Consider the following 25,365-nt stretch of genomic DNA (forward strand, 5'->3'; position numbering starts at 1 on the left):
AAAGTATTCAGACACATTTTTCAGACACATTTTTTTCCCAGAGTATATTTAAAGAAATTGTGAAATATTGGATCCTCTATTTTCTGTCATGTAATTGTGTTTATCCACAACTTCTGATTCTAAAACGACCTCAGCTGTCAAAAGTTAAACTCCAAACAGTGAATAGTAAACGGTCTTTTTCGAATGTCCTCCCACCCACAGATGGTGTGATGATCCAGATCACAGCAGAGACCATGGACTCGCTGCGTCAGGCTCTGAGGGACATGAAGGACTTCACCGTCACGTGTGGCAAAGCCGACCAGGAGGAGAACCAGGAGCTGGTCCAGATCCAGTGGACAGACGACGACCACAACTTCAACAAGGGGTGAGAAGTGTAACGTGGAAAGATGAGAGACTTTGATATCACACACAACTGATCCCAGTCCACCACAATTACTGCTTTATTGATGCTTATGGCTCGTGCTCGTGCACGCCCTCTGGAGGACGCTGTTACCAACACAATCGGTTTTACTGCATCCTGATAAAATCTCTAGATTTATTTTAGACACTGTTTCACTTCAGGAGAAGAACAGCACAGCACTTTAAAGCCTCATTTCAACATGTGTTACACTCACCTCTGTTGCAATGAATTTTCTGGTGATTTTCCGCTTATGTTTTGCCTTTTTTTTGGCATTTAACTGTGGCTCAAACAGCAGCAAAATAAAAAAGAGAAAAGCTTCTTTGGTGGAACGACTAATTCACACCGTGCTGCTGTGTTGTCATGTCGTGGACTCTAATCTGTCAACACGGATGCTCAGATTAAAAACATGATGGAACACAGCAGTGAGTCGCTGCTGAAACAATTAATCGATTATTGATCGATTACTAAATCAATCATCAACTATTTTGATAATTGATGAATCGGTTTGAAGCTTTTTTCATGATTAAAACAAGATTTCTGATTGTTTTAGCTTCTTAAATGTGAATATTTTCTTTGTTTCTTTGCTCCACATCACAAAGAAATCATTAAAAACTGAATCATTTTGGTTTGTGGACAAAGACAAGACAATTGGAGAACATCATCATTTCCAGGTTTGACAAACGCTGATCAACAATGATGACATTTTATGGACCAAACTATTCATCGAGAAAATAATCAACACATTAATCCGTTCCGAAAAAATAATATTTAGTAGCAGCTCTAGCAGCGACGCACAAAGTGTCCAGGGTGATCCAGAACTTACTTACATTTACAGTGAGCTTGATCAGTGTGTGTTCAGAGTATTGACCGCTGACTGAGCAGCTGGCAGGTCAGTGCCTTGCTCCAGGGCACATTTTAATTTCATCTGGCCCACAGTTAAGACGTAAAATACGTTTATCTAAACCCAGCTCTGGCTTGTTGTGTGTTTTTAAAATCCAGTGTGATCAGTCCCATTGATGGAAAGTCTATGGAGTCCATCACCAGCGTTAAGATCTTCCACGGCTCCGAGTTCAAAGCCAATGGCAAAGTCATCCGCTGGACAGAGGTACGATTCTCACCCACAGGAGGTGACATCTCATCTCTGAACCTGCTGTGATGAAATGTTCTTTGAATAAAGGTACTGTACAGATATTTTTGACAGTGTTTTCTTATGATTTCCTCAGGTTTTCTTCCTCCAGAGTGAAGACCAGTCCAACGGTCTGAGCGACCCGGCCGACCACAGTCGCCTGACGGAGAACGTAGCGAGAGCTTTCTGCGTGGCGCTGTGTCCGCACCTGAAGCTGCTGAAGGAGGACGGCATGGCCAAACTGGGCCTGAGGGTCACACTGGACTCTGACCAGGTATGAGGATGGATGTTAGTGGGACAGTGAGATGTTTTGACTCAATCTTGTAAGTTTGCCTCACTGAGTCTGCTCAAACAAACTTGAGAAATACTTGTACCTAAAGATTGTCAAGTAAAGTTCTGTCGACATTTCAGGGAGGTGTCAGTTGGACTACAGGGCATCTTGGTATATTGGCACATGCCAGTAAAAGATTTACAAAGTTTATTGTGGCTGAAAAGTGACTCTTTTAAGTGTTGAGGATCTTGTCCAACATGTGTCTTGGTTGTCACAGGTGGGTTATCTGGCAGGAAGTAACGGTCAGCCCCTCCTGCCTCAGTACCTGAGCGACCTGGACAGCGCTCTGATCCCCATCATCCACAGCGGAGCGTGTCAGCTGAGCGAGGGCCCCGTGGTCATGGAGCTGGTCTTCTACATCCTGGAGATCATCTCCTAGGAGCATCTCTGTCTACTCTGGATCCTTCTCCTCCAAACGTCTTCTTCTCGTTTTTCTTTTTTTTTAAATCAACCTCCTGACATCGTCTCACAGCCACGTCGTCCTCCATCGTCTCTCCCTTCAACTGTTTGCACTTGAAAAAGAGCCTGAAAACTGTGCCGTGCCAGGTGTGGTAGCATTCCTCCACTCAAACCTATGCATCCAACCACCAGAGGTCGCCAGAAAGCTTAGAAGAGCAGCAGCAGCAGCGTGAGTCTGTCAGGCGCTCCGATCACATCACATCACAATGGGTCCGTCCTCATACCCACACTGTACGTGTTTGAACCGTGCTTTATAAAAGTAGTCAAGTGCCTATTAAATTTCCACATTATTACAGTTATTGTTAATATTATTTTAACTATTTTAAAACTAGAAGCATTAGGAGAGTGCAGACGTCTGCCAGGGCACCTCAGCCCCTCACAAAATAGTGATAAGAATAGTGATATGACTACAGATCACATCCAAAATTTAATCTGCGGTTCCTGGTCCCATTGTGGACATTTCCTGAAAATGTCATCCAAATCAGTCTGCGACTTTTCGAGTTACGTTGCTAAAAGGCAGTAATCCAATTATTTTGATGGGCTTGTGTTTTAAGATAAATTATATATTTTTTTTACCATGGAGCATAATTTGATATCAGGTATATTTTGACAACACTAACCACTTTCATTCAGACGTGTAGGTTATTATTAGTATTAGGTGATAATCATCTGTGGTTAGGTCATCATTAACGTGTAGTGTTACTGTGATCGATAAAGATATTTTAAACAAATGACTGAATGATATAAATATAGAAAGAATTGTCCGACTTTTGTTCGATAATAGTCAAGTCCACAAAAACCCATGAGATTACAAATGAGGACATTGTCCAAAAAAATGTCCAAACTGTGGCTTTTTTTTGCTTGAAAACGAAGTCGAACTCTTCCGCAGCGGCCATTTTGTGTCTGATGTGTCTCAGCGGGGAAAGCCTCAGGTGTTTGTGATTGAACCTTAACGATGACTCAGTTCAAGTCGTTGATTATTGACACCTGTGGGGCTTTTCCTCACTGAGACAGGATCAACATGGCTGCCAGGAAAAAGGTGGGTAAACATTGAGATTTGCTTTATCAGACAAACTGTTGAGTCAAATTAATATTTATTTAAAAAAATGTATGATGCTACAAGAATAAAAACTTTAATGTAGAGTGTTTCCATCGAGAAACAATCAAAGTATTCAGTGTAGTATGCGGTGAGTCGACGCAGACCCCGAAAACGGTGTACTCGGGTACTGCGTGTCCGTTTGTGTGTATTTGGACGGACCCATCCCATCGTTACCGTGGTGACCCGGAGAAAAAACCCTAAGGCTTCTGTAGCACGGACGCTCTTACAACAAGGACGAAAGTTTGGACTATTTCTGGTTATTTTACGAAGACGTGAGGACAAATGATGAGCTGAGGAGGGAGACGCTGCCTCTGTGTGGGTGATTTTTTTATTTATTTTGGATTTTTTTCCTTTTATTCCTTGAACTGTGGTTCTTAGTGCCTGCAGCAGCTATCCATCGAGGGGAGATGCAACAAATCTGGGCTCTCTCTCTCTCTCTCTCTCGTCTTGGCGTTTCTCATTCGTCGCCTGACGCTTTGCTTTACGGACAAATGCGACAAATGTCTCTTTGTACATATTTTTACAGTCACAACAGTCAGAACAGTCCCCACACACACACACACACACACCCTCCGTTACAACTCACACAAACATCTGTCGAGACAGTATTACTGAAGTGAGCAAGTGTGAAATGAGATTTCACGAGCTGCTCTCAAGTCAAAGAAGCTCCTTTTGTCCTAAAGAAGACAATAATAATAACAATAATAATAATAAAGGTTCCAATGCTTTATTGATGAATTCAAGAAAAAGACCAGAAGACACATTTTTACTCCAATCAACTTCAAAATCATCAGCGCTTGGTGTTTGTCCAACAGTGGTTGGGGAAAAAAAATCCTTCTCCAGTTCTCTTTTTAATCATACAGAGACAATAACTGGTGAAGATGTAAAGATGTATAAATATATAGATATATTATTAAAAACTGTATTAACGCTGCAGAAGCAGTGCACTGGATTCTAAGCCATCTACAGGAGGAGAATCAAAGCAAACTGCTGCTGCCACCACTGTGCGCTGAAGACGTTTTCTCTGTCGGAAAAGAGGAAAAAAAACTGAAGATCAGGGTTTCCCCGCGAAGTTGACTTCAAGCTGAATGTATTTCATCTCAAGTTGTCTGCGACTTGACGCCGTCACAGAACCCTGAAAACCAACGTCATCGTGCTCCCGGACGTGGTTTTGTGTTTGTGTGCGAACAGATCGCTCTGTTCGCCCTGCAGCTCCTCTGTCTGCTCTGTTCTGTACGGTGGCCCTGAGGTGCAGAACACAAACGCAAAAAAATCACGGAACGCAAAAAAAAACCCCACACAAATCAAAAAACACTAACGCAAATCAAAAAACTGATGTGAAACAAAAAATGCAAATGCAAATCAAAGAACACAAAAACAAAACAAAAACAACTCAAAACGGAAACGCAAATTAAAAAAACGTTTTGAGTTGATGTTTTTTCTGCTTCTGTGTTTGTTTTTTGATTTGCGTTTCTGTTTTTAGTTAATTGTTTGTGTTTTTTGATTTTCGGTTTTTTTGGGGTTTTTTTTTTTTTTTTTTTTTTATTTGAGTTTGTGATCTGCATTTTTTATTATTATGTGTTTGTGTTCTTTGATTTGCGCTTGTGTTTTGCACCTCAGGGCCACTGTAGTTCTGTGTTCTCCCTCAACAACATGGACCTGGAAAAACAAACTCATCTAAAGAATGTATTTCCTCCCGTTTCTGCTATAAAATCAACAAAAATGTGTTTTATTTTTGTTTGTGTTTTCGTGTCGACTTGCCACCGAAACATCCCATCATGCTTGGCACCTTTTTTTGCGTCTTTAAATTGTGCTAATGTTGAGCTAACGTAACCATCAGTGAGAACCAGACAATCACAGGAAAATCTGCACAGGAGCCAACGCTTCAGGTTTTAAATGTGTTCTGCTTTCATTTATTACTCCATTTAAAAGTATTTCAACTGTAGCAGGGAAATTTTAGTGAAGCCGAGGACAACAGTTCTGGGTTAATAAACCAGCGCTTATGGCAAGCCGTTATAACATTTAATAGCTAGACTGGATATGTATTACAGATATCTGTAATTCAATTCTTCCTAGTTAAAAAGAACATTTCAGATATCCACAAAGTCATTCTTCCTAGGACAAATGACATCACTTTTGCCATTCGTGTGTATTGGGCTTTCAATTTCAGATTCAGATTTCCACAATTACATTCTGGATATCTGCAATAGAATTCTTACTAGGAGAAACACACATTTCAGATATCTTCCATCCAATTGTTACTATTCGTAACATTTGCGGTAATTGTAATGAAACCGCACTGAAGTGACGTCATTTGTCCTAGCAAGAATGACGTTGTGGATAGGAAGAATGATATTGTGGATAGGAAGAATTGAATTACAGATATCTGTAATACATATATCCAGTCTAGCTATTAAATGTTAAAACAGCTTGCCATAAGCGCTGCTGTCTCTGAATCGCCGTGTGTAAAAATGAGCGTGAGTGAAAAGGACGTTTTCTGTCCACTGTCGTTTTTTTGGCATCATCTGACGTGTGCAATATGTCCTTCATCCAAAAAGAAAAAAAAGGTGCAATTTGTGTGACTGAAAACGTAGCATTTTCCTTTTTTTTTTTTCGTATTATTCAGTTGTAAGATGTTATTGTCCAAAATTAACACTGCATGCAAACAGAATCAAGATGGAAAACAGCGGTTAAACAAATCAACTTTGCATTTTTAGTTGTTAAATCCTATTTCACTATTTTTTTTTCCTTTTTCCGAATAAACATCATTCATCAGAAATTTTTTGAAAAGCCAAAAAAAAATGTACAAATCTTTCTTTACACTACAAATGTTAGCGACAAAAATACTGTAGTATATGTAAAATAAAAACTTATAGAAAATTTAATAAGTGCTTTTTGTGTTTAATTTCATCTGTTTACCGTCAACAATTCACTTTCCTTATTCAAAGAAAAGGTGAAAAAAAACAAGTTCAAAATAAAAACAAGGTATTTTAATAGACCATTTAAAGCAGGATAGAGACAATTTTCAAACGATATATTCTTGTTTCTATAATTCTGAGGCGTTCTGAGACAAACATATTTCAACAGAAACTGGTTTGGTTACAGTGATGAAGATCCAGAGAAACAGAAATGTAGTGACCACAGTTTGGAAAGACAGAGTTGAGGTAAAGCTGTGATGGTGGTTTATATCGCCTCAGTACGTTCACGTATGGCTTTTTTCTCCTCCTTTCAAAGCTTCAGTTAAAACTTTAAAGGGTCAGTTCACTCAAACCCAAAGAGCAACGGTAACCTAGACGACCTGACAAATTAAAAGTACAACTGCTGATGGAAATATTAGTTTATACGCTGCTCCACTGTGTTTGTCAGATAATCTATGATGGAGAAACAAACCTGAGAATTTGGCACATAATCTGTTTTGTCAGGCTACTAGAGAATTGTATGAATCATTGTTCAAATTGTGGATATATATCCGCTTTCTTTAAGACTATTAAACCGCTGTCAGTGCTCATAACACCACCACCTGACACCAGTGTTACACTGCATTTAATAGCTGTCCCTTGATATTGCTTCAGTCTTAAACGGGGCCAAAATAAGCTTTTTTTACAATTGTTTTGGAATTTATACACAATTTACAATTAAAACAACCAATTATAACCATGCTAATTGAAAGCAAAATACTTTTATATTAATGTGTTTCTTAGTTTCCCATCGAAAGTACTTAAAATAGACGTCACAACTGTTTTGTTTTAAATTATCATTTTACATTTCTACTTTTGTAATTTGGGTGAACTGAACCTTTAAAACACTGGAACATTCTGTACCCACCAAATGACAGAACTGATGCATAGTTTTGAAAAAGAACTGAACAAATACTCTGACATTTAGGTGAAATTTACTTTTTTTTTTGCTTTCTGCTCGAGTCAGACTGAAGGCTATTAGCTTAGCTTAGCACAAATGAGCCTGGCTAGCTCCAAAACTTTTTTTATAAGAATAACTACTAAACTAAAATGTAACATACATCATTTATTTAAACTACTCCTCAAAAATGTCATCAATTGTTTTGACAGGAAGTAGCAGTAGCAGCGCAACACATTCGTGGAATTGTGTTTACGGTAATAATTGGTAGCGCTAATGTGCCAATGACATCAAAGGTGTTTAAATTAGCATGTGGTGCTGTTGGGCACTCTGAAGAAAGCTTTATGCTAAGCTAAGCTAATTGCACTCTGACTCCAGATTGAAGTATTTAACAGACATTTAACTAAAGAAGGAACTATTCCTTTTAAATTAAAATAACTTGAGTCAGTCAATGATGTTTACTTATGAAAGAGAGAATATTTGTTAATGGTTAAATTAGTATTTAGTTTTCTGGACTGGAAACATGAAGCTACCGCTCTTCACATGTACGACAAGCTTTTTGTTTTGATAAGGCTGACGATCTGGAGATACCTTACAGATATCTGCGATATCATTCAGTTTTTACGAGTCAAAAAGACGTCACAGATATGCAAGATATCTAAAAAGGACAATGTAGATATCTTCAAATTAGGATATTATAACATATAAATATATTTTGTGACTTATAATAACATTTCTATCTGAAACTGGAATTATCCAACTCAATAATAACAAATCTCCCATACATCATGTTGTCCAAACTGAATTGCAGATATCTGTAAGTGGAGATGATGTCACAGATATCAGTAATGAATATCCCGTCTACTGATTTAATGTTCAAACCACTTGCCGTAGTGTCTCAGATGTGTGCTGCTGAGTGTAAACAAAAACGTGTCAAAGTGTAAAGTGTGGTGACCACAGTTTGAACGACTTCATTCATCAAAATGAAAGGTGCCAAATAGGGAGTGTGTGGTCTTTAATATAATCATATAACCATATAATCGTACCTTGCTCAGTATCTTATATCTTGTGAGGTGCTGCATCTGCATCTGCCTGATACTTTCACAAGAAAAGAAAGGAAAGAAGAAAAAAAAGAAGGAAAACCCTGACATTTTCTTATCCCACAGCATATTTTAACCTTTCCAGTCGCAGGTTTGGCAGCTTGAGGCGATTTCAAATATGCAGGATTTTACAGCAACAGTGATTACTTTGGTATTAGTGCATAGATACCAGAGCTGTGTAATATGAGGAATATGTACACATTCTTTTCTCTATATTATATTATATTATATTATATTAACTATCTATATTCATGTCGGGCAGCTCCACGCTGAGCCCCTTCAACATTTAACTGTTGTCCACCAGGAGGCGCACTGATGGGACAGGAAAACCTTTCACGGACATAATGTTAAGTGTTTTTCTCGCAGCGTCGGTCTGATGCGTCACGTCCCTGCAGCAGTTCCTTTGACTTCAGCGAGAGGGCGCTCCTGTGTCTAATGTGCAAACGTTTTAAAAGGTCAAAGACCTGTGAAGGTTCAAACTGTCCACACCCTCCCTTCTCCATGTCTTCCTCCTCTGGGCATTTTTGATTAAGTGCCTTTAATCCAGAAGACAAAGACCTAATCTGTCAGGAGGAAAAGGATTATTATAGAATAAACAAGATGTTAACAAATGACGGATTTGTATTTATTTATGGGAATAATTACCTTGTAGGATCATCTAAAGAAGAACCTTAGAGTAAAAAAAAACAATAATTGAATTATTAAATGATGTACCTTAATACATGTATCACAGTTGAAAAAGTAAAATAAAAAAATACAATGAAAACAATAACAGTATAATTATCCAGGTGCCAACACTGAGTTTACCTGTGACTGGTCGATCACCAGCCAGCGCTCTGTGCTCGTCTGCTTGTCCTGGCCGCTCAGAGGCTCCCGCAGTTGCACCTTCACCTCAACGCGACCTCCGGTTGCCTTACGACCGTCCATCACCTGAGAGGAGAGTTTCACCGTAACGCACAAGAGCTTAACAACACGCACGTACGAACATATATACTCCGACTTAAAGCCTTAAACTCACCTCTACGATTTCCCTGATCTCACTCTGTGACTCCAGTTTGTCCAGCTTCACCACGGCCGTTCCAATTGGTTTGTCGCTCCGGAAGAAACCTCTGTGAGTAAATGCACAACAACAGCAGCAGCAAATCATCAATGCCACTGTTTGACTCTGTAGTAAACCATGTTGTCTGAGAGAGCGCGACACTTCTGTTATGTTTCTGCAGTGCTGCTTTGAAACACTTTTTCTGCAGCTAACGGTTATTTTTCATAATCAATTAATCTGTCGATAGTTTTCTTGATTAACCGAGTAATCGTGTGATCGGCAAAATGTCAGAAAATGTTGGATCGGTGTTTCCCAAACCTGGAAATGATGACGTTCTCAAATGTCTTGTTTTGTCCACAAGCCAAAATTATTGAGTTTTAATGTTTTTTTTTGTTTATATAAAGAAAATATTCACATTTAAAAAGCTGAAAAAACATTGAATTATGAAAGTAGGTGACGATTAATTTAGTTGATAATTAATCGAGTAATCGCCGCAGCCCTACGTGACAGACCAAATATATCTGACTCTTGTCATGACTACTGACACAGCGCGAGTGGACATTAATCCAGATGAACTCTGGCATTAGACAGTTACCACATCTATGATAAGGGCGATAATAGAGTAAAACAACATCAGCAGAGAGTTGTCTACAGAGTGTGTCTGTGCTCATCTGATGAGAGAAGCTCAGGACAAAGGGCTAAGATCTCAAAGTAATTTAATAACTTGTGCATGAAACTCGGCTAATCAAATATCTTTCCAGACTGCAGCTTAAACTCAAATCTGATTATACACTCGTATGATATTGTCCTGCGATACCAAACTAATACCTACATTCATAACTTCAATGGGAAAGTCCCATCAAACAGCTTGAAACTTCATTTATAGTCCATCAGATTAGATCCATCAGATGCGACTCACCCTTTGTGCAGCAGCTCCAGCTTGAGGCCTTTAGACGTCACTATCCTCCTGAAGCCGCGGTGGTTGCGGTTGATTAACAGCGTGAAGCTCTGGTTGTATTCTGGTTAACAGTGACGCAGTAGAGACAGAAATGTTTTTTTTAAATGGGATAAATCCCGACAAAAAAAAACAAAAAACAGTAAGGGTAAATGTTGTAATAGTGTGTCTGACCTGGGGAGTTAGTGTTCTTGATGATGGCAGTTTTGTGTTTCTGAGATTGCTCCTGGTGACAAAATAAAAGACAATGATTAGTGTGTGTAAAAAAAAAAAAGATGGACAAAAACAGGCACAGTTTGAACGCTCTTACAGAGCTGGGGAACGGGAAGTCAAACTTGACGTAGGCATCCAGATCGTTGGTTTGAATCCCTGAGGGAACAAAAATCACATCATTTAAACTGGAAACAAGACAACATTCGATCTAAAAAGGGTTTCAAATTTTAAGTTTAAGCGATGAAATTTTAGCCCAAAAAAATGACTGTTATTTTACCACTTGGTGCAGGAAGATTCATCCCTTTAACGATAATAACAACCATGTCGGTGCTGCTCAGCTCTGGAAATATCCTGGAAGGAATGAAGGAAAACATACATCAGAATTATACTGGACTGAACTCTTGAAAATAGTATTTAGTAATTGTATAGTTCCTGTGTTCATGTTAAATCTCGAGTCAAATCTTGTTGCTTCTCTTTTGAGAGATTAAGATTAAGTACAAGGTCAGTCAGACTCACCTGACGGTGTGGAACGACTTCTGCTCAAAGTGATAATTAGGAGGAGGCAAACCTCTGGTCTGAGCCAGTTTCAGCACCTCCACGCTCTTCTTACAGCTCTCCGCCATCTTCTCAAACCTAGAGAAGACAGGTTTGAGAAGAAGTTTTAAGATCTCCATTTAATCAGAGGGTTCATTGGAAATAATGCAGATGTTTGTCACTTGACTCAATGATTATCAATATTTGCTGCTTATCTTTCTTTAAGTATGTGGATGTAAATGTAGAATCTCATAAAATTGAACACAATTCTACCATTACAACAAAAGTAGTAATGTCAAGACGAGATAAAGTGTGAGTCTTACTTTGTAGTTTCAGAGATGTTTCCCAGGTGTGTGAACTGCTTGGAGTGAGTCATACATTTCTAAAAAGAGATCCAGAAGAACATGTTTGTCAACAAAAAAAAAAGATTCCTGAGGCCCTGAATATGTTTTAGAAATATAATTAAATAAAGAAATAAATAGAAATATATCAAAGCTAAATCCCCACAGTGTGAAGAGCAGGCAAACATACTTCACACATATTAATTAAACCTTAAACAAGCCTTGGTATCAGTACAGGACAGATTTGAAGCCTAATCTGATTATAACCCATAATTTACAACCATGGTGAATTTAATAACATACATTTTATTTTAATAAATATAAATTACATTTCAGCAACCAGAGAAATCTTCCCGCTTTAATCCTGCTCTTTTACCTCGTACTGCTCTTTCAGGATCTTGGCCAGTTGCGTGTAAACCTGCTCGGCTTTCTCTGACAGCTGAACGTCCATGTGATGAACCAGGATGAAGTCTTCCTCGTCGTCACCAGGAGGCGACGGCACCTGCAGACACGGAGCCCGGTCAGTTACAGCTCGTTATCTTCAAAGACTTTAAAAGAGCAGTGATGGGATCCGCTCTGCGCTCACCGTACTGATGTCCACGCTTTTCCCGCTGCGCACCGCGTCGATCATGGGTTCGAAGCCCTTGGCCGTGCGGAGGAAAGTCTTGGCCTGCTCCAGATCGTTCTTCTGCTTGGCCTGCAGCGCTGCCTTTGTGTACTGCTTCTTGCGAGCCTCCAGGAACTCCAGCTGCTGAACCGCTGCAGGCGAAACAAGGACATTAAAGGTCATTTAAGGTAAAACGCTGTTAAATAATAAGATGTACTTCACTGAAGCTGAAACTTTTGAAACAAACCTGTTGGGGAAAGTCCTTCCCTGCGAGTTAATCTGTCAGGTGAAGGTGAAGGAGTCCTTTTGCGTGTTTGACCTGCAGTGGAGACGTCTAACGTGGCTTTCTTTGGCTCCACTGGAACAGCAGCAGGCTTTGACAAAAAGATAAGAAAAAAAAGAATGAAAATACAACAAACAAAACAAGTTATACTTGAATAGAGACACTCACCTGCTCCTCTTTCTCTTCATCGTCTTCATCTTGAGCTTCAGCATCATCTGTAGAAGCGAGTTTACTGGCTGCCTCCAGAGCAGCAACAATCCCCTGCTCAGCTCCTGTTGCTTTCTGACCCGGGAATGGAGGAAAACCTGTAAAAGCAGAAAAAAAGAAACCAAAATGATCTCTCTGATAAACAGTGAAATGCTTGTTCACTTGTCTCGTAGCACTGTTACGGACATTCACGTACTGTTTTACACGATGAATTAAACCCCGATCTAATTTCACAGAGCTGCAATTATCTTGACAATCGCACAAACACAAGACTCCTGTTTAAAAAGACATTCACCTGGAGGAACTGGCAGCTCGTCAAAGTCGACTGGTTTTCCTGCTTTATGAGCTCGAATGGCACTCTGGTATTGCTGCAGCAACAGAGAGGTGAAAATGATTTTACACAATTCAAACTACAGCGTTTATTCACATCAATGATTTGTATGATGGAATTTTGCCCCGTTTCATAGATATCAAATAATCTCTTGTTTCAGCTTTTCAAATATGGTCATTTGCATCTTTTCTTCGTCATGTGCAATAAGCTTTTAAAGTAATGATTAAACAAATCAAATCCTGATTCTCTAACAGGACATCACCGGGAGACTCTGAGGTCAGCGTACCTTAGCGATGCGGTCGTGCATTCGTGCCCTGCGGTCGTTTCCGTCGGCTTTGGCTTGAGCAGATGCCTCCGCGTACTTGGCGAGTCTCTGCTCGAGAGCCTCCATCGCGTCTTTGGGAGCAGCAGGAACCGACGACGCTGCAGGGGCTGAGACGCGACAAAAGGTACGATTCTTTTATAGTTTCTTAATACTGTATACAATACAGTTCAAAAGTTTGGGCTCACTTAGAAAGGTCACTTCAGAGTCAGAATCATAAATACACTCTATACATTGTTAATGTGGTAAACGACTATTCTTGCTGCAAACGTCTGGTTTTTAATGGAATATGTACATAGGTGTATAGAGGCCTATTTCCAGTGAGCTAATGGTACATTGTGTTTGCTAATAGTGTTAGAAGGCTATTGGATGATTAGAAAACCCTTGAAAAGCCTTGTGTAATGATGGGTGCTGAAAACAGTTTTGCTGGTTCTTTGACAAAAGGGCAACATTATTATTTTGAATAAAAATCATATTTCTAATCTTGTCAATGTCTTGACTGCATTTTCTATTAATTGTGCAACTCTTTTGAATGAATAAAAGTGTGACTTTTAATGGAAAACACAACAAATTGTATAGGTGACCACAAACTTTTGAACGGTAGTGTAGAAATTTTAGTTACATATGTGCAATAATAGTGGCTGAGAACAAAAAATAACTAAGTTTATCTCCAGTCCTCTGTCTGGTATAAATGCTGCTGATATGCGAGTGTGTGTTTGATCAAAAACAAACTTAAACTATGACATTATGTGTCAGTGTTGAAATAATAACCTGGAGCTGCTGCAGGAGGCTGCGTGGCCGGTGTGTTTTCACCAGAGGAAGGTTCTTTCAGTGGGGCAGAGCTTCCGTCTGAAAGTACAACACAATAACAGGAGAAACAGATACTGCACTTAAAAAAACAAAACATCAGTCCAGTTAAAATGAGCTGGGCTAATAGGGACATTTCTACATTCTTCCTCACCCTGACCTGGAGGAGGAGGAGGAAGGCCACTCAGGTCGACTGTTTGTCCTTTCTCCAGTGCCTCAAGAACTGGATCGAATCTCTGCACAAAAATACAGGAAGAAAAAAAACCTAAATACCAATGGTGTCGAACATAATGATGGTCTATGTCAGCATCCAGATTGTTGGAACGTTTCACATACTGTGAGAGAAAAAGCCTGCACTCATAGTCTACAGCAACACACATGATAATCTGTCAGAAACTTTACCCTAATCTTAGATTACTTTTTAAATAATTTATAATTTATATAATTACATAATTTTATTATATATATAAATATGATTTATCTCAGCAAAAACCACACAGTTTATAGACAGTTATATGTCAGCAGCTACACATTATATTATTATATATATTTAGATTTAATGATTCCATAGAAGGAAAAAATACTTTTTCTTAGTATTAATGTAAAACTTTTCAAGACCAACAACCAATCTGTCCACAAATCACAGCGCTGGTGTAAACGTCTGCACAGAGAAAAGCACAGTGTCTTTGTTTTAAACAAATCACTGAGGTCTGTAATCTGAGCTCACTCACCTTACTGGTCCTGAAGAAAAGCTTTGCTTGCTCCACGTCTCCCTGTCTCTTGGCTCTCAGCGCTGCCATCTTGTATTCCTTCTGCCTCTCCAAAAGCATCGCCTTTGCCACCTCATTCGCTGCAGATTCAGCACGCGGCAATGAGCTCAGTGAAAGGCCACATTCAGAACATATTCAGCAGCACACACACCCTCTTTTTTTTTCTATATGATGTATCTGCCTCTCAGATAAAAGATGAAAACTAAAGACAATTTGAAAGGAGAACATATTAAATTTAAGATATTACATATTAGAAGAGGTCAGGAATTCCCATAGGCATTGTTTTAATTTCTACAGCAGTGTCAATGTATGAAAACAAAGTGTTTGTGTGACTTGAACTTTCTCTAATAACTACTAATATAATGATATAATCCAGGACAAACTGACCATCTGTGTGACCTGGTTCCTCTGTCTGCTCCTCTGGAGACGGGACGCTGCTCAGGTGAGGCGTGGCGGTGGATGACGACTGCTCCTCCTCAGTGGTGGGTGTGATGATCTCCGGCACGCCAGGAGGTGGCGCTGCGGCCTCAGACTCCTCCTGCTGATCTGACGGAGCAGAATCGAGGTGCGAGGGCACGGGGGGAGCAGGTCGTGCGGGGACAGCGGGACGAGGGGCCGTGCTGGGGGCTCCGGCGGCCACAGGAGGCGGGATCTCTGCCTCGCTCACAGGCCTTCCCTTTTTCACATCGGTTAACATGGACGCCAGAGTCTGGAAACACAAAGTTTAACAGTTAGTTTGATGGAAAATTATGTACACATGGGAATTAACTTCAATGATGAAAAACCCAAAAGAATCCAGGGAGACACAACTCAATTAATGACAACAATAACCTTCAAACCACGATCGAACCTCCTGGCTTTAGAAGCCTCGCCTGCACTCTTGGCGTTCTGTGAGGCCGTCTTGTACATGGCCATCCTCTCCTCTAGGGTGTGCTGTAGGCTGCCGGGGGGTGCTGAGGAGACCTTCACTTCCTGCTGTGGCACCACAACAAACGAAAGATGCTATAAACACACCTCTGAAGACATCTAATACATGTGTGTGAGGTAAGGAATGAGTCAACATGTAAAACCGTGGGTTGAGAAATGAAACATGTTTGTCACAGAAAAACAGTTTTAACACTTGTGCCTGCACATCCATGTTTTATTTCCGATCACTTCTTTAAAATACTTCTCACTCAACAAGTTCGGAACAAGTTTACCAGCAATAGTCAATAAATATCCCATGATCTCAAGGCCAAGTCTCAGGTACACAACGATTGCTTTGAGGTAGTTACACAAGAAAATGTATGTTGTACCTGAGGCGGCGGTGACTCTGGCGTTTCGTCTTTAGAAACGTTGACAGTGGCAGGAGATGTGAAGGAAACAGTTGCATCATCCTCAGCTTGGCCCTCACCCACCACTTCCTGCAGCTCTGCCTGATTGAGGAAAAACACAGCATCTGATCAACAGCCAACTTGTGATTGTTCATATTAAAAAGGTTCAGAGAACATGTGAGACACGTTTTCCCTTGACAGGTTTGGTAAAAAAAACAACAACAACAACTTATAGTTGTTTGACAAATGACATTTTGAAAATGACTGTGGTGTTTGCTCATAGGACCACCACCAAGAATTAAAGCCAAGACAGTGGGAAACATCACTGCACAGGCTTCAACTGTGTCATAGACCTGATTTTCTGTCATTTAAACCACCCATAGTCCTCAGATTAGCATGCTGTACATTTGTTGGACGTCTACTCTGCATCAAAACATTCGCTTAAAGGACTACCAACCAACAGATCTTCATCATCTTCCAGGTTATCGTCATCATCATCGTCCACGTCCCTCATACACTCATCGGCCATCTTTGCGATGTCTTCCATTGGCAAAGGGCCTAAGACACAAATACACAGTTTATTAGTTTAACGTAACATCAACCGCACATCATTTTTTGTGGATACAGAGCCAAAGAAAATAGTTGTAGTTAGTGTAACTTTTAAATATAAATAAATAATCTCTGTGCGTTTCTCAGTATAGCAGTGTTGTTTCCATCCCCATGCTGCACACTAAGTAACTAACTAATTAACTCCTAGAGGAAAGGTGGAAGCACAACAGCCGCGCTAGTAAAGCGAGACATCTGCTTGAATATGGGCCTTGAGTCGTCCTTTCATAAAACTCTGCAGGGTCAACTAAAGTCTGATTTTGCCGTTAGCCTCACTGTACTGTCTCCCTGTCCAGGAGCAAAGTATGCATGTCTTCTTCTTATTATTGATTATTATTATTATTATAAGAAGAAGATTTATGGCAGGCTATAAGAAAGTTTGTGGCCTCGGCCTCAGTGAAAATCTCACCATGGCTTTAAAATTCATGCAAATATTAGTCTAAATAACAAGTGTACAGATGAGTTGTTTAAGATTATAAACCATAACCCGTGTACTCACTCTTGCCCCTCTGCTTGGCTTTCTCTCTGACAGCTTTACTTCCAGTGATAGAAGCAAGTTCATCCTCCAGGTCTGAGTCGTTCAGATTGTCCTCCTGCATTCCCATCATCATCTCATCAGGGTCGACAAACAGACCCAACTGAAACCAGAGAGCACGACATCAACTTCACTTTCCCCTCGTCCTCAACTATAAGGTACATTTACTGCACCACATTTCTTGATATTTTTATTAAAGAATTGCACCATCAAATGACAAGTTGAACAAGAACAAGAATCAGGTCACTGCAAAAGAATTTTAGACTGAAATAAAACACATATTTAAGAAAAAGAAACCGTCACACTTTACCACCCACACTGCACGCAAACTTGGTAAAAGAATGGGAGGCAAAGGAAACAAAGTTCCCCTTTGCACGCATGGCAAAATGCAAAATGATGCAAACAAAACACAAAAAAAATAGATGCACACATAGATAAAGACAATGAACACCCACAGTGAATGTCAGGGGAAGAAAGTGTTCACAAAACTAAGAATGTCATGACATATAGGAAGAGTAGCTTAAAAAGTCAGCTGTATTCTAGTGGATATCATCAGAAAAACGAATATGTGACCAGTTCATCAACAGACCAGCTATGCAATCTGCAAGAAGCTATGATGTGTATTTACTGTCCATAAAGAAACTCTATTTATTTAAAATTGTGCCTGCTGGGATCAAAGGTCAAAGAAGTCACTCATAATGTCGCTCGGGCTTCGACTTCTTCTTCCTCAGCCAGAATTTTTATGCAAAACTCATTCCGCAGGTTTAGAACAAGAAATTGTCATGAAAAATGCAGTTTGGCCTGGAATGTCGCACTACTATGGCTATTTTTAAGTATTTCAAGTTGCCATGGTGACAAAAATCAAGAAAAAATGCAAAAATTAATACAGTTGGAATTTTTTTTTTCCATTGTTCCCCTTTAGTTTCTTTTCTTTTGGGGGATTGTTTGGGGCAATTAATGTTTTGATACGTAGATATGGTTTTTTAAAAGGTGAAGACATTTAAAATGACAATCCCTGATGGTTTTCTCACTAGGTTGACTACCAGTCAAATTTCCTGTTGATTTTATACCTGTGACCTTTTAACTCCAGACACTTCAGGGTCAGAATCTTAACTCTGCGTCTAACTGATTCAGCTGAAGACATTGTTATTTAGACAAGGGTTTTAATTGTTGGTGGCTTGGTTTATAATCATTGTTTTTATGTGAGGTATTTTAATTTAGTGTTAATTGTTTAATTGTCCTCGTCTTGTCTTATGCCACTCTGATTTTCTCTGTGAAAAGTGCAATGGTCATGACGTTTACCTACTTACTAATTTTACAGATTATTACATTTTTTTTTATTCTTTTTTTGTTCTGCTTATGACTGTGTGTGTTAGGATTTAAATCAACACAGCTGACTGACAAGGAGGTCATGTTTAAGCCATGCCAAAAAGTAAACAAAGGATTTTGATGACATTTTCTGGCGATATGTGTTATGACCCCCAAAAAAGACACACTTTTGGTGGTGATCTATCTGGATACAGAAACTGAGTGGTCTTGGTGAAGGTACTTTATCTTTTTATCAAAGTAACCTGCTGATCACTGATGATCACACTCTCTGACCAGGGACAACAGGTGAATATCATCTTTTACATACATTTGTAATAGTAACAGCTGTTAAGTGCAGGTGATATTCCTGTGCTTTTGGCTTAATGTAATGAAGGTTATGTTTTAGGTATAGACTTAAAGGTAAATAACAGGTGAGAAGTCCACAGCTAACACATGTCAAACATAAGTAAACAGCTGTTTTACCTGCATGGCAGCAGCGGCGCCCTGACGTCTGGGCTGTGGTGCTCTCTTCTTTTTACCAAACATGTTGTTGTTGATGATGAGGAAGATGAAGATGATGGTTGTTTGCTTAACAAACCCCTCGGCGACTCTCCAGTGAGCCAAACGACGCCTAAAACACGAACACTTCCGTTAAAAGCTGGTTGCCGTTGTTAGCAGTAGCTGTAGTTGGAATCATGTGAGCGGTTGTCAGGTGGCGCGCGCACACACACACACACACACACTGACAACGATATGACAACTCGACTGTTAGCCGAGCGGCTATAGCCGTTAGCTAGCCATGCCGCGAGAGTACGAGCGTTAAAAAGTTAATTTGTGAACCGGAAGTGGTGTGTTTACGTCGCGGACAATTCCGCGTGTCTGTCCGTGTGAATGTCTGTGTTTACCTGCTCGGTCGACTCTTCACCGAAGAGTTTTTTCACAACAACTGTCTCATGTCTGCGGTTTGAGATTGACATAGTAATAGACGTTGGAATGCGCATGCGCAGAGCAAGGGAGCGTCCCAGCCTTATTTGATCGCTCTTGATTTTTCTCTGAGTTCTGACTGTCAGGCACAGCAGCACTACTCCGTAACACTCCTGTGTAACACTGCAATATTGTGTAACTAACACTGTGTAACGTCAATGAGTAGAGTATTGGAGTATTGGAGTTGATAGAATAGAATGGAGTTAAATATAATACAATATAATTGTTGACCATAATTCAGTAGAATAGAATAGTAGGGTATTTTAGCGTATGTTAAAGTAGAATAGAGAAGCATAAATCGCAGAAAAATCTGAATAAATACGCGAAGATTATAGTACAGAGTTCTGTAGATTAGGATTACCTAGACCTTTAATGCCTTCTCACATCTTAAATGTATACTTACTGCACATGAGCAAAGTAGCAGCAGTAAAAGGTTGTGTGCTTGTTAGGCAAGACGGAGCGATAGACCAGTCATGTGCTGATATGTCCTACTTTTTCATAATAAAAAGTGTTGGAGCAATACAATCTCAGCTAGGTTTTAAAACATCAAAGTTTCTGCTACTTTTCTGGGCAGATCAAAGCAGGTAACATAAGAAAGTAAACAGATTAAAGGCAACAGCATGAGAACTGTTGCATTTCCTAGGGAAATACACATTTTCTGGTTTAATTTGATAATTTAATTTGGTTCAAGTTCAATGTAAAACTTTACACATCAAATATTTATAATTACTATATACTTTCAGTTTTGTTTCTGCATTCAACGACTGCTTCCTGTGAGGAGGTCAACCTGGCAGACCAAACATGGGGCAAAAAACCCATATAAGTGACAGTCCAACTATGATGTCTTTGAACTGTGAATTAAGATTTCAGGAAAATAAACATGTGACACTAGATTGTAAACAAACATATTTTAATATACAGTAGTATATAACAGTACATAATAGTTTGTTGAATAAAAAGTTACATTATTCCTTCCATGGTATAAAAGTCCAGATCAGGGATTTTAAGCTAGTTGAAGCCTGATGTTTTAGTGCAAATAGAATCTAATCCAAATCTCGGTGGTTGCTGCTGAGCAGTTTCGGGTAAGACGTGCCGATGGATCGGCCGTGCCGATACACGACCAGCTCCAGCACGTACTCGTCCACTTTCACCACCACAGACGTCATCTTCTCGGTGGACATGAGGAAGACGATGGTGAAGAGGGCGACCTCGAACTCTGGACTGACGCCAATGAAGGAGCCGCCAACCGGTTTCACCAAGCCCTTCCAGCTGAACTGTAGGTTCAGGACGTGGTCGTCTTCATCGGGCTGTAAATAAGGATATTAATAAAATATAATTAAGGTAGAAAAGTCATTATATACACAGTGATGACACCGTCGGCGTGTGCTCTTACTGTATTTTTGTTGTCTCTTGCTTTGTAGCCTTTGTAGTCGACATGGTCGTGTTTTTCTTGCAGGTAAAACTGGACCCAGTTGTGCAGACCCATGATCTCCCGGCCGTATTTGGTTTCTCCAACAAACACATGTTCAAATCCACAAGAGTCTTCACTAAAATGAAGGAGAAAATCACTTTGTTGAATGATTCGTCTTATTTGTCCATTTTTTCTCCCCATATCTTCTGTTTTCTCTTAGTAGTGATTCTGTCAAGTTGGCTTAGTTACAAATTAGTCACATTTTGACCTTGGAGACCCTTAATACTGACCTTTAATGCCCCCTTAATGTTGTTAATAGTTTCTTAATAGATTTTAAAAACAGGAGTATTATGACAATAATTGAATATAACTCAAAAAAAACAATGGTGACAATCATCTCATGGACTCTACACCAATGTTTGTCGTGTGCTGTTCAACACTCTGAGATTCCCACAGAGAAACATACCCTCCACTTCTGTCCCGGTGGTAGAGGCGGAACCAGATGTCATACAGCTGCCGTTTGAAATGTGAGCGTTCTGATGGCGACTGGCCCTTCCTCACCAGATACTGGTGAGCACACTGTAAAGAAAGAACACCTTCATGTGTTTTTAATGCTTTCAGGAGGACAGAATAGTGCAAATACAGCATAAAGATAATGAGGAAGCCCCAAAATATTACACTGCAGTAACTGCTGCTGGCCGATGTGATCTACTGGACCTCTTCTAGAAGACTTTACGAGAACTGTTCACATACTATTCATGTTGCTGTGAAGTTCAATCAAGGTGACATGAATGAGCTTTGAAGGCAACGTGGATGAAAAAGGAGGACGTTTTATCTGGACCACACAACTTTAAAGGGCCTTTTCAGGGTTAAGAGTTAGGGTTAGGCAATTATGTCAATTATGTGTCTCAGATCAGATAATGCAAATTAAATTAATTTTTTTTATCATCTCTTTACACAGACTTCAAAGCACCTTCATGACGTCGGTCTCCATGATGGCGTTGATGAACATCTTGTTCTCCTGCAGCTCCTCTGAGGTGACCTTCTCTGACACACCGGTGGACATCTCATAGTTGTCCAGCAATTTGATGAAATCTGCACACAGAGGACAGGTGTGCGTGTTTGTGTACGTGTGGAAGAGGAGAGGAGTTTGATGTGTAAAAAAAACAAAAACCCAAAAACAAACGATAACTGCTTCTTACGTGCGTACGTCTCGATATGCTTGAGTTTGTCTTCGTTGACGTATGAGAAGAGCGGAGCTCTGGCTCTGTCTCTGGCATAGTTGCTTCCCTGAGGCACGTAACCTGCCCGGCCCTGAACAAACACACACACAATGAGACACACACACAGACACAAACACACATCAGCACAAGTGAGTGGATATGGTCATTTGATCCTGCACAATGCAAACATGCTGGAGCCCTAAAATAACGACAGCCGGGAAGGAAGGAAGGGAGGAAACACTTTTATTTTGAAATTATGTGAAATATCATCATAAATCTTGTTATTTTGATAACTTTTTCTGAAAAAGTTGGACATTTTTTCCGCTCTACTGACAAAACTACATACAACACCCTGCTCTATGGGATCATCATCAGAGGGATTAGATTTGCTCTATATGTGATGGAAGTCAATGCAAGGGCTTTCGGAAATGCATGGAGTTAAATGCAGAGTTGGTTTTCCCTGTAACAACTGTTACTGCTGGCATGGATAGTCAATTTAGAAAAACAAAAAAAATATATTTTGGAAACTGAAATAATGGCACTAGTGCACTAGTGAACCAGAAAATAATAATAATCCAGTGCAAAAACTTAACCTTGTTGGACAGAGGTTACAAAATCCAAAGAAATAATCTCTAATCTGCAGCATATGTACAGATATCCGTATCTACCTGTATGCACGTGTATATAGGTTAATACATAGTGTATGCATATATTAGCCTAACAGCTCAGGCTGCTGCTGGTCTAATGATGTGACGAAACTCTGGACTCTTTAATTCCAATCAATCCGTGTTTCACAGTCAATCTGATTATTGTTGGTGAACATGTGCATCACTACAGTATGTCCAGCCACAGTATGTCATGTTTTAATGGCTGCTTCCTGCATGATAATGATGCTCCATGTCAAACAGCAACAGTGGTAGTAACAAGCCGCATCAGTGTTTGGAAAAACAAATCCGAGCCGTGGAGGAACATGAGACAAATCTGCAGAAATAAAACACTATTTCTAACATCTTGTGAAATTCAGCCGATGAGACAAGACTTGCCAAAAACATCATTTATTGTTGCCTGAGCGCTTTGCATTCCACAGAGGTAACGATAGCAGGATTACTGACCTGGGGGGAAATGATGTAATCAGACCCTGGTGTGAGGCGGTTGCTATCCAGGTGCCAGAGTTGGTTCAGCACCTCAGTGAGCTCCTGGTCAGCCTGTCGACTGTGAGAGGGAGAGAAAAAAGCATGGAAACAAGTGGACAATTAAGTGAAAGAAGTAAAATAATGGTAGAAGTTGTAATTAAATAAACACAGTGTTTCCTATTGTTAGTTTAAGTGTTTTGTTCTGTAGAAAAACAAGTTAGAGATAAGAAGTTAATTCTTCAGAGGATGTTTGATGCCTGTGTCTTTTCATGTTTCACAGGTTGACTCTTTTCTTTTTTTTAATCTCGTCTTTGTAGCCTTTCACACCTCTGTGTCGGTTGATTTACTCAACTATTCAGTTTCAGACGACTGCCTTTAACAGGAAAACAAATATTGTTTCATGTAAACATAACAGGAATCCTATTTTATTTGTACATTCAGGTTCAGTTTCCCCCCCAAATCACCTTAAAAACTTCCCTACACTTTATTAGTTTCATTTCAATGCTAAGGAGGCAGTAACATCTGTAAATAAAACAGTTTTCGAACACAAACAGCAACATTGAAGTGTGTAATCCAGAGCTGAGCAACTCTAAAATGAACATCTGCACTCTTTTATTTATTTCTTCCATTTAATTCATCAATTAACAAGCCATTGATAAATACAAACATCCACACCAAAAAATAATTTATAGTTTCTGCTCCAAAAGGTCCACAATTTAAAGTGTACTGAGCCTAAGCAGCCACTGGGGGCGCCCTGTTGTGCTGCAGTTTTGCTGCAGGGCTTTATTTGGACATGATAATTAATACCAGCACAGAGTCAACTGACCTGAGGGGAAACCACCACCGAATGACGTGACCACACCTTGACCACACACCAAACACATCTGCATTACTCTAACTAAAGCATCAACATAGATTTTCAAATCAAAGATTGATGGTTTTACTAACACAGGAGTTACACAAACCAGTTCATTGTGTGTGTGTGTTTCTTCCACTTCTTTATGAGGAGAAAATCAGAAATATTTTGCTACTGAAGGGATTCAATAATAGCATTGTATTATATATATATAATAAAATAAAACAGTAGAAGAAATTCTCAGAGACAGTTTGGACTGTGTAAATAACATGCATCAAAATAAGTTGTGAATCTTTTACCAAACATATCTCTTGGAAATTATTGATTTACCTATTCAAAAATAAATGGCAGTAAAACAATTGTTTGTCAAGTCATAATTCAGAATATAATCTGAAGCCATGATCAGTGTGTCCAAAGGTTAATTTAAATCTTTCTGTAGATCTCCTCACACTTGTAGATTGTTTTTTTGGGAACTGAATTAACATTCAAAAATGACAATAACTGCAACACCCTTCCTGTGATACAAAAAAAACAGAGTTTAAAGTGAAAAAAAAGAGAACCACATGACAGGAAGTTCACACAAACTCTCTGTTCTTAATTTAACTTGAGCACAGATGTGAAAAAAATAATAATCCCAAGACAGAGCAGCTACTGACTGTTTTATTGCCTGGTTCTGGATGAAATTATGTGCTGATGATGATGATGATTGTGTTTTGTAACTAGCTGATTACTAACAGACTCTGCTGTCTGCATCCAAAAAAACATGCACAACCTTCTTTCTCAGGCGAAAAAACACCCAAAACATTTTCAACTATTTACCAACAACAAATACCATCAGTGTCACATTACAGTGAAGCCAATGTTTACATCACACATCACTCCATTGAATAGAGACATTGTGCTGAGAAGAAGTTCACCCAGTAACAAACAGCAAAAGATCAACAAATAACTGATTTAAAGATAACTTATTCATCTTTTTTATTTGATGGTTTATCTACTTACCCTCGTGCCATGATTCCTGGAGTATGTTTCTCTGACTTCACTTCTCCTCAAACGACCGTTCCATATGAACAGTTATCTGAGGCGTCACTTATCAACTGTACAGGGGGAGCAGCCAATTACAAGACAGGAAAAGACCAACGCCCCGCCCCCTGCCCACGCCCCGCCTCCTGTCACAGTACAAGGGCAGAGTTTACACAGCAGTCTTGTATCTAAAA

The 25,365-nt window shown here is 39.6% G+C and overlaps 3 protein-coding genes across 6 annotated transcripts in view; 1 reads left to right on the plus strand and 2 right to left on the minus strand.

The window, feature by feature from the left end:
* Positions 1-3,553, plus strand: part of zfyve9a (zinc finger, FYVE domain containing 9a) — a 33,056-nt gene extending 29,503 nt beyond the window's left edge. The window contains exons 16-19 of the mRNA XM_083889187.1: positions 202-364; positions 1,400-1,505; positions 1,624-1,800; positions 2,075-3,553. Of these exons, the coding sequence (XP_083745313.1) occupies positions 202-364; positions 1,400-1,505; positions 1,624-1,800; positions 2,075-2,236 (608 nt within the window). The 3' untranslated portion in view covers positions 2,237-3,553. The remainder of the gene's footprint in view (positions 1-201; positions 365-1,399; positions 1,506-1,623; positions 1,801-2,074) is intronic.
* Positions 3,554-6,251: 2,698 nt separating this feature from the next.
* On the minus strand, positions 6,252-19,513 carry cc2d1b (coiled-coil and C2 domain containing 1B). 4 transcript variants are annotated; one of them, XM_083889190.1, is made up of 26 exons: positions 19,447-19,513; positions 19,025-19,172; positions 17,198-17,336; positions 16,550-16,650; positions 16,075-16,194; positions 15,611-15,751; positions 15,167-15,488; positions 14,741-14,859; positions 14,164-14,245; positions 13,974-14,051; positions 13,167-13,312; positions 12,845-12,917; positions 12,511-12,647; positions 12,307-12,433; positions 12,039-12,211; positions 11,829-11,954; positions 11,435-11,493; positions 11,094-11,210; positions 10,855-10,928; positions 10,675-10,733; positions 10,539-10,590; positions 10,329-10,428; positions 9,389-9,479; positions 9,178-9,300; positions 9,016-9,040; positions 6,252-8,933 (listed from the first exon to the last, which is right to left on the minus strand). In XM_083889190.1, the coding sequence occupies exons 2-25, from the start codon at positions 19,085-19,087 to the stop codon at positions 9,029-9,031; spliced, it is 2,634 nt and encodes an 877-aa protein (XP_083745316.1). In that variant the 5' UTR covers positions 19,088-19,172; positions 19,447-19,513; the 3' UTR covers positions 6,252-8,933; positions 9,016-9,028. The 4 variants fall into 4 exon arrangements, with proteins under 4 accessions (XP_083745316.1, XP_083745317.1, XP_083745315.1 ...); XM_083889191.1 differs by having other exon boundaries at positions 14,170-14,245; positions 15,611-15,754; XM_083889189.1 differs by having other exon boundaries at positions 6,252-8,928; positions 15,611-15,754.
* A 1,007-nt stretch (positions 19,514-20,520) lies between these two features.
* Positions 20,521-25,167, minus strand: LOC310927203 (uridylate-specific endoribonuclease C). The gene is made up of 7 exons (XM_083889497.1): positions 25,151-25,167; positions 23,272-23,371; positions 22,139-22,250; positions 21,910-22,031; positions 21,403-21,515; positions 20,919-21,072; positions 20,521-20,832 (listed from the first exon to the last, which is right to left on the minus strand). Exons 1-7 carry the CDS (start codon positions 25,159-25,161, stop codon positions 20,569-20,571), a joined length of 876 nt encoding a protein of 291 aa, XP_083745623.1. The 5' UTR covers positions 25,162-25,167; the 3' UTR covers positions 20,521-20,568.
* Between the last annotated feature and the right edge of the window lie 198 nt (positions 25,168-25,365).

Source organism: Microchirus variegatus, assembly GCF_963457635.1.
Source record: "Microchirus variegatus genome assembly, chromosome: 5".
In the NCBI taxonomy this organism is placed as follows: Eukaryota; Metazoa; Chordata; class Actinopteri; order Pleuronectiformes; family Soleidae; genus Microchirus; species Microchirus variegatus.

Bases quoted from the DNA above. Each gene is read 5' to 3' on its own strand.
- cc2d1b (XM_083889189.1), bottom strand. From the start codon at position 19,087: ATGTTTGGTAAAAAGAAGAGAGCACCACAGCCCAGACGTCAGGGCGCC. The intron at 16,651-17,197 runs GTGAGTACACGG...TTTGTGTCTTAG, and splicing joins AGCCAAGCAGAGGGGCAAGA to GCCCTTTGCCAATGGAAGAC. The intron at 9,301-9,388 runs GTGAGTTTAAGG...CTCTCCTCTCAG, and splicing joins AGATCAGGGAAATCGTAGAG to GTGATGGACGGTCGTAAGGC.
- LOC310927203 (XM_083889497.1), bottom strand. The intron at 22,032-22,138 runs GTAAGAAGCAGT...CTCTGTGTGCAG, and splicing joins GCATATCGAGACGTACGCAC to ATTTCATCAAATTGCTGGAC. The intron at 20,833-20,918 runs GTAAGAGCACAC...CCTTATTTACAG, and splicing joins CAAGAGACAACAAAAATACA to CCCGATGAAGACGACCACGT.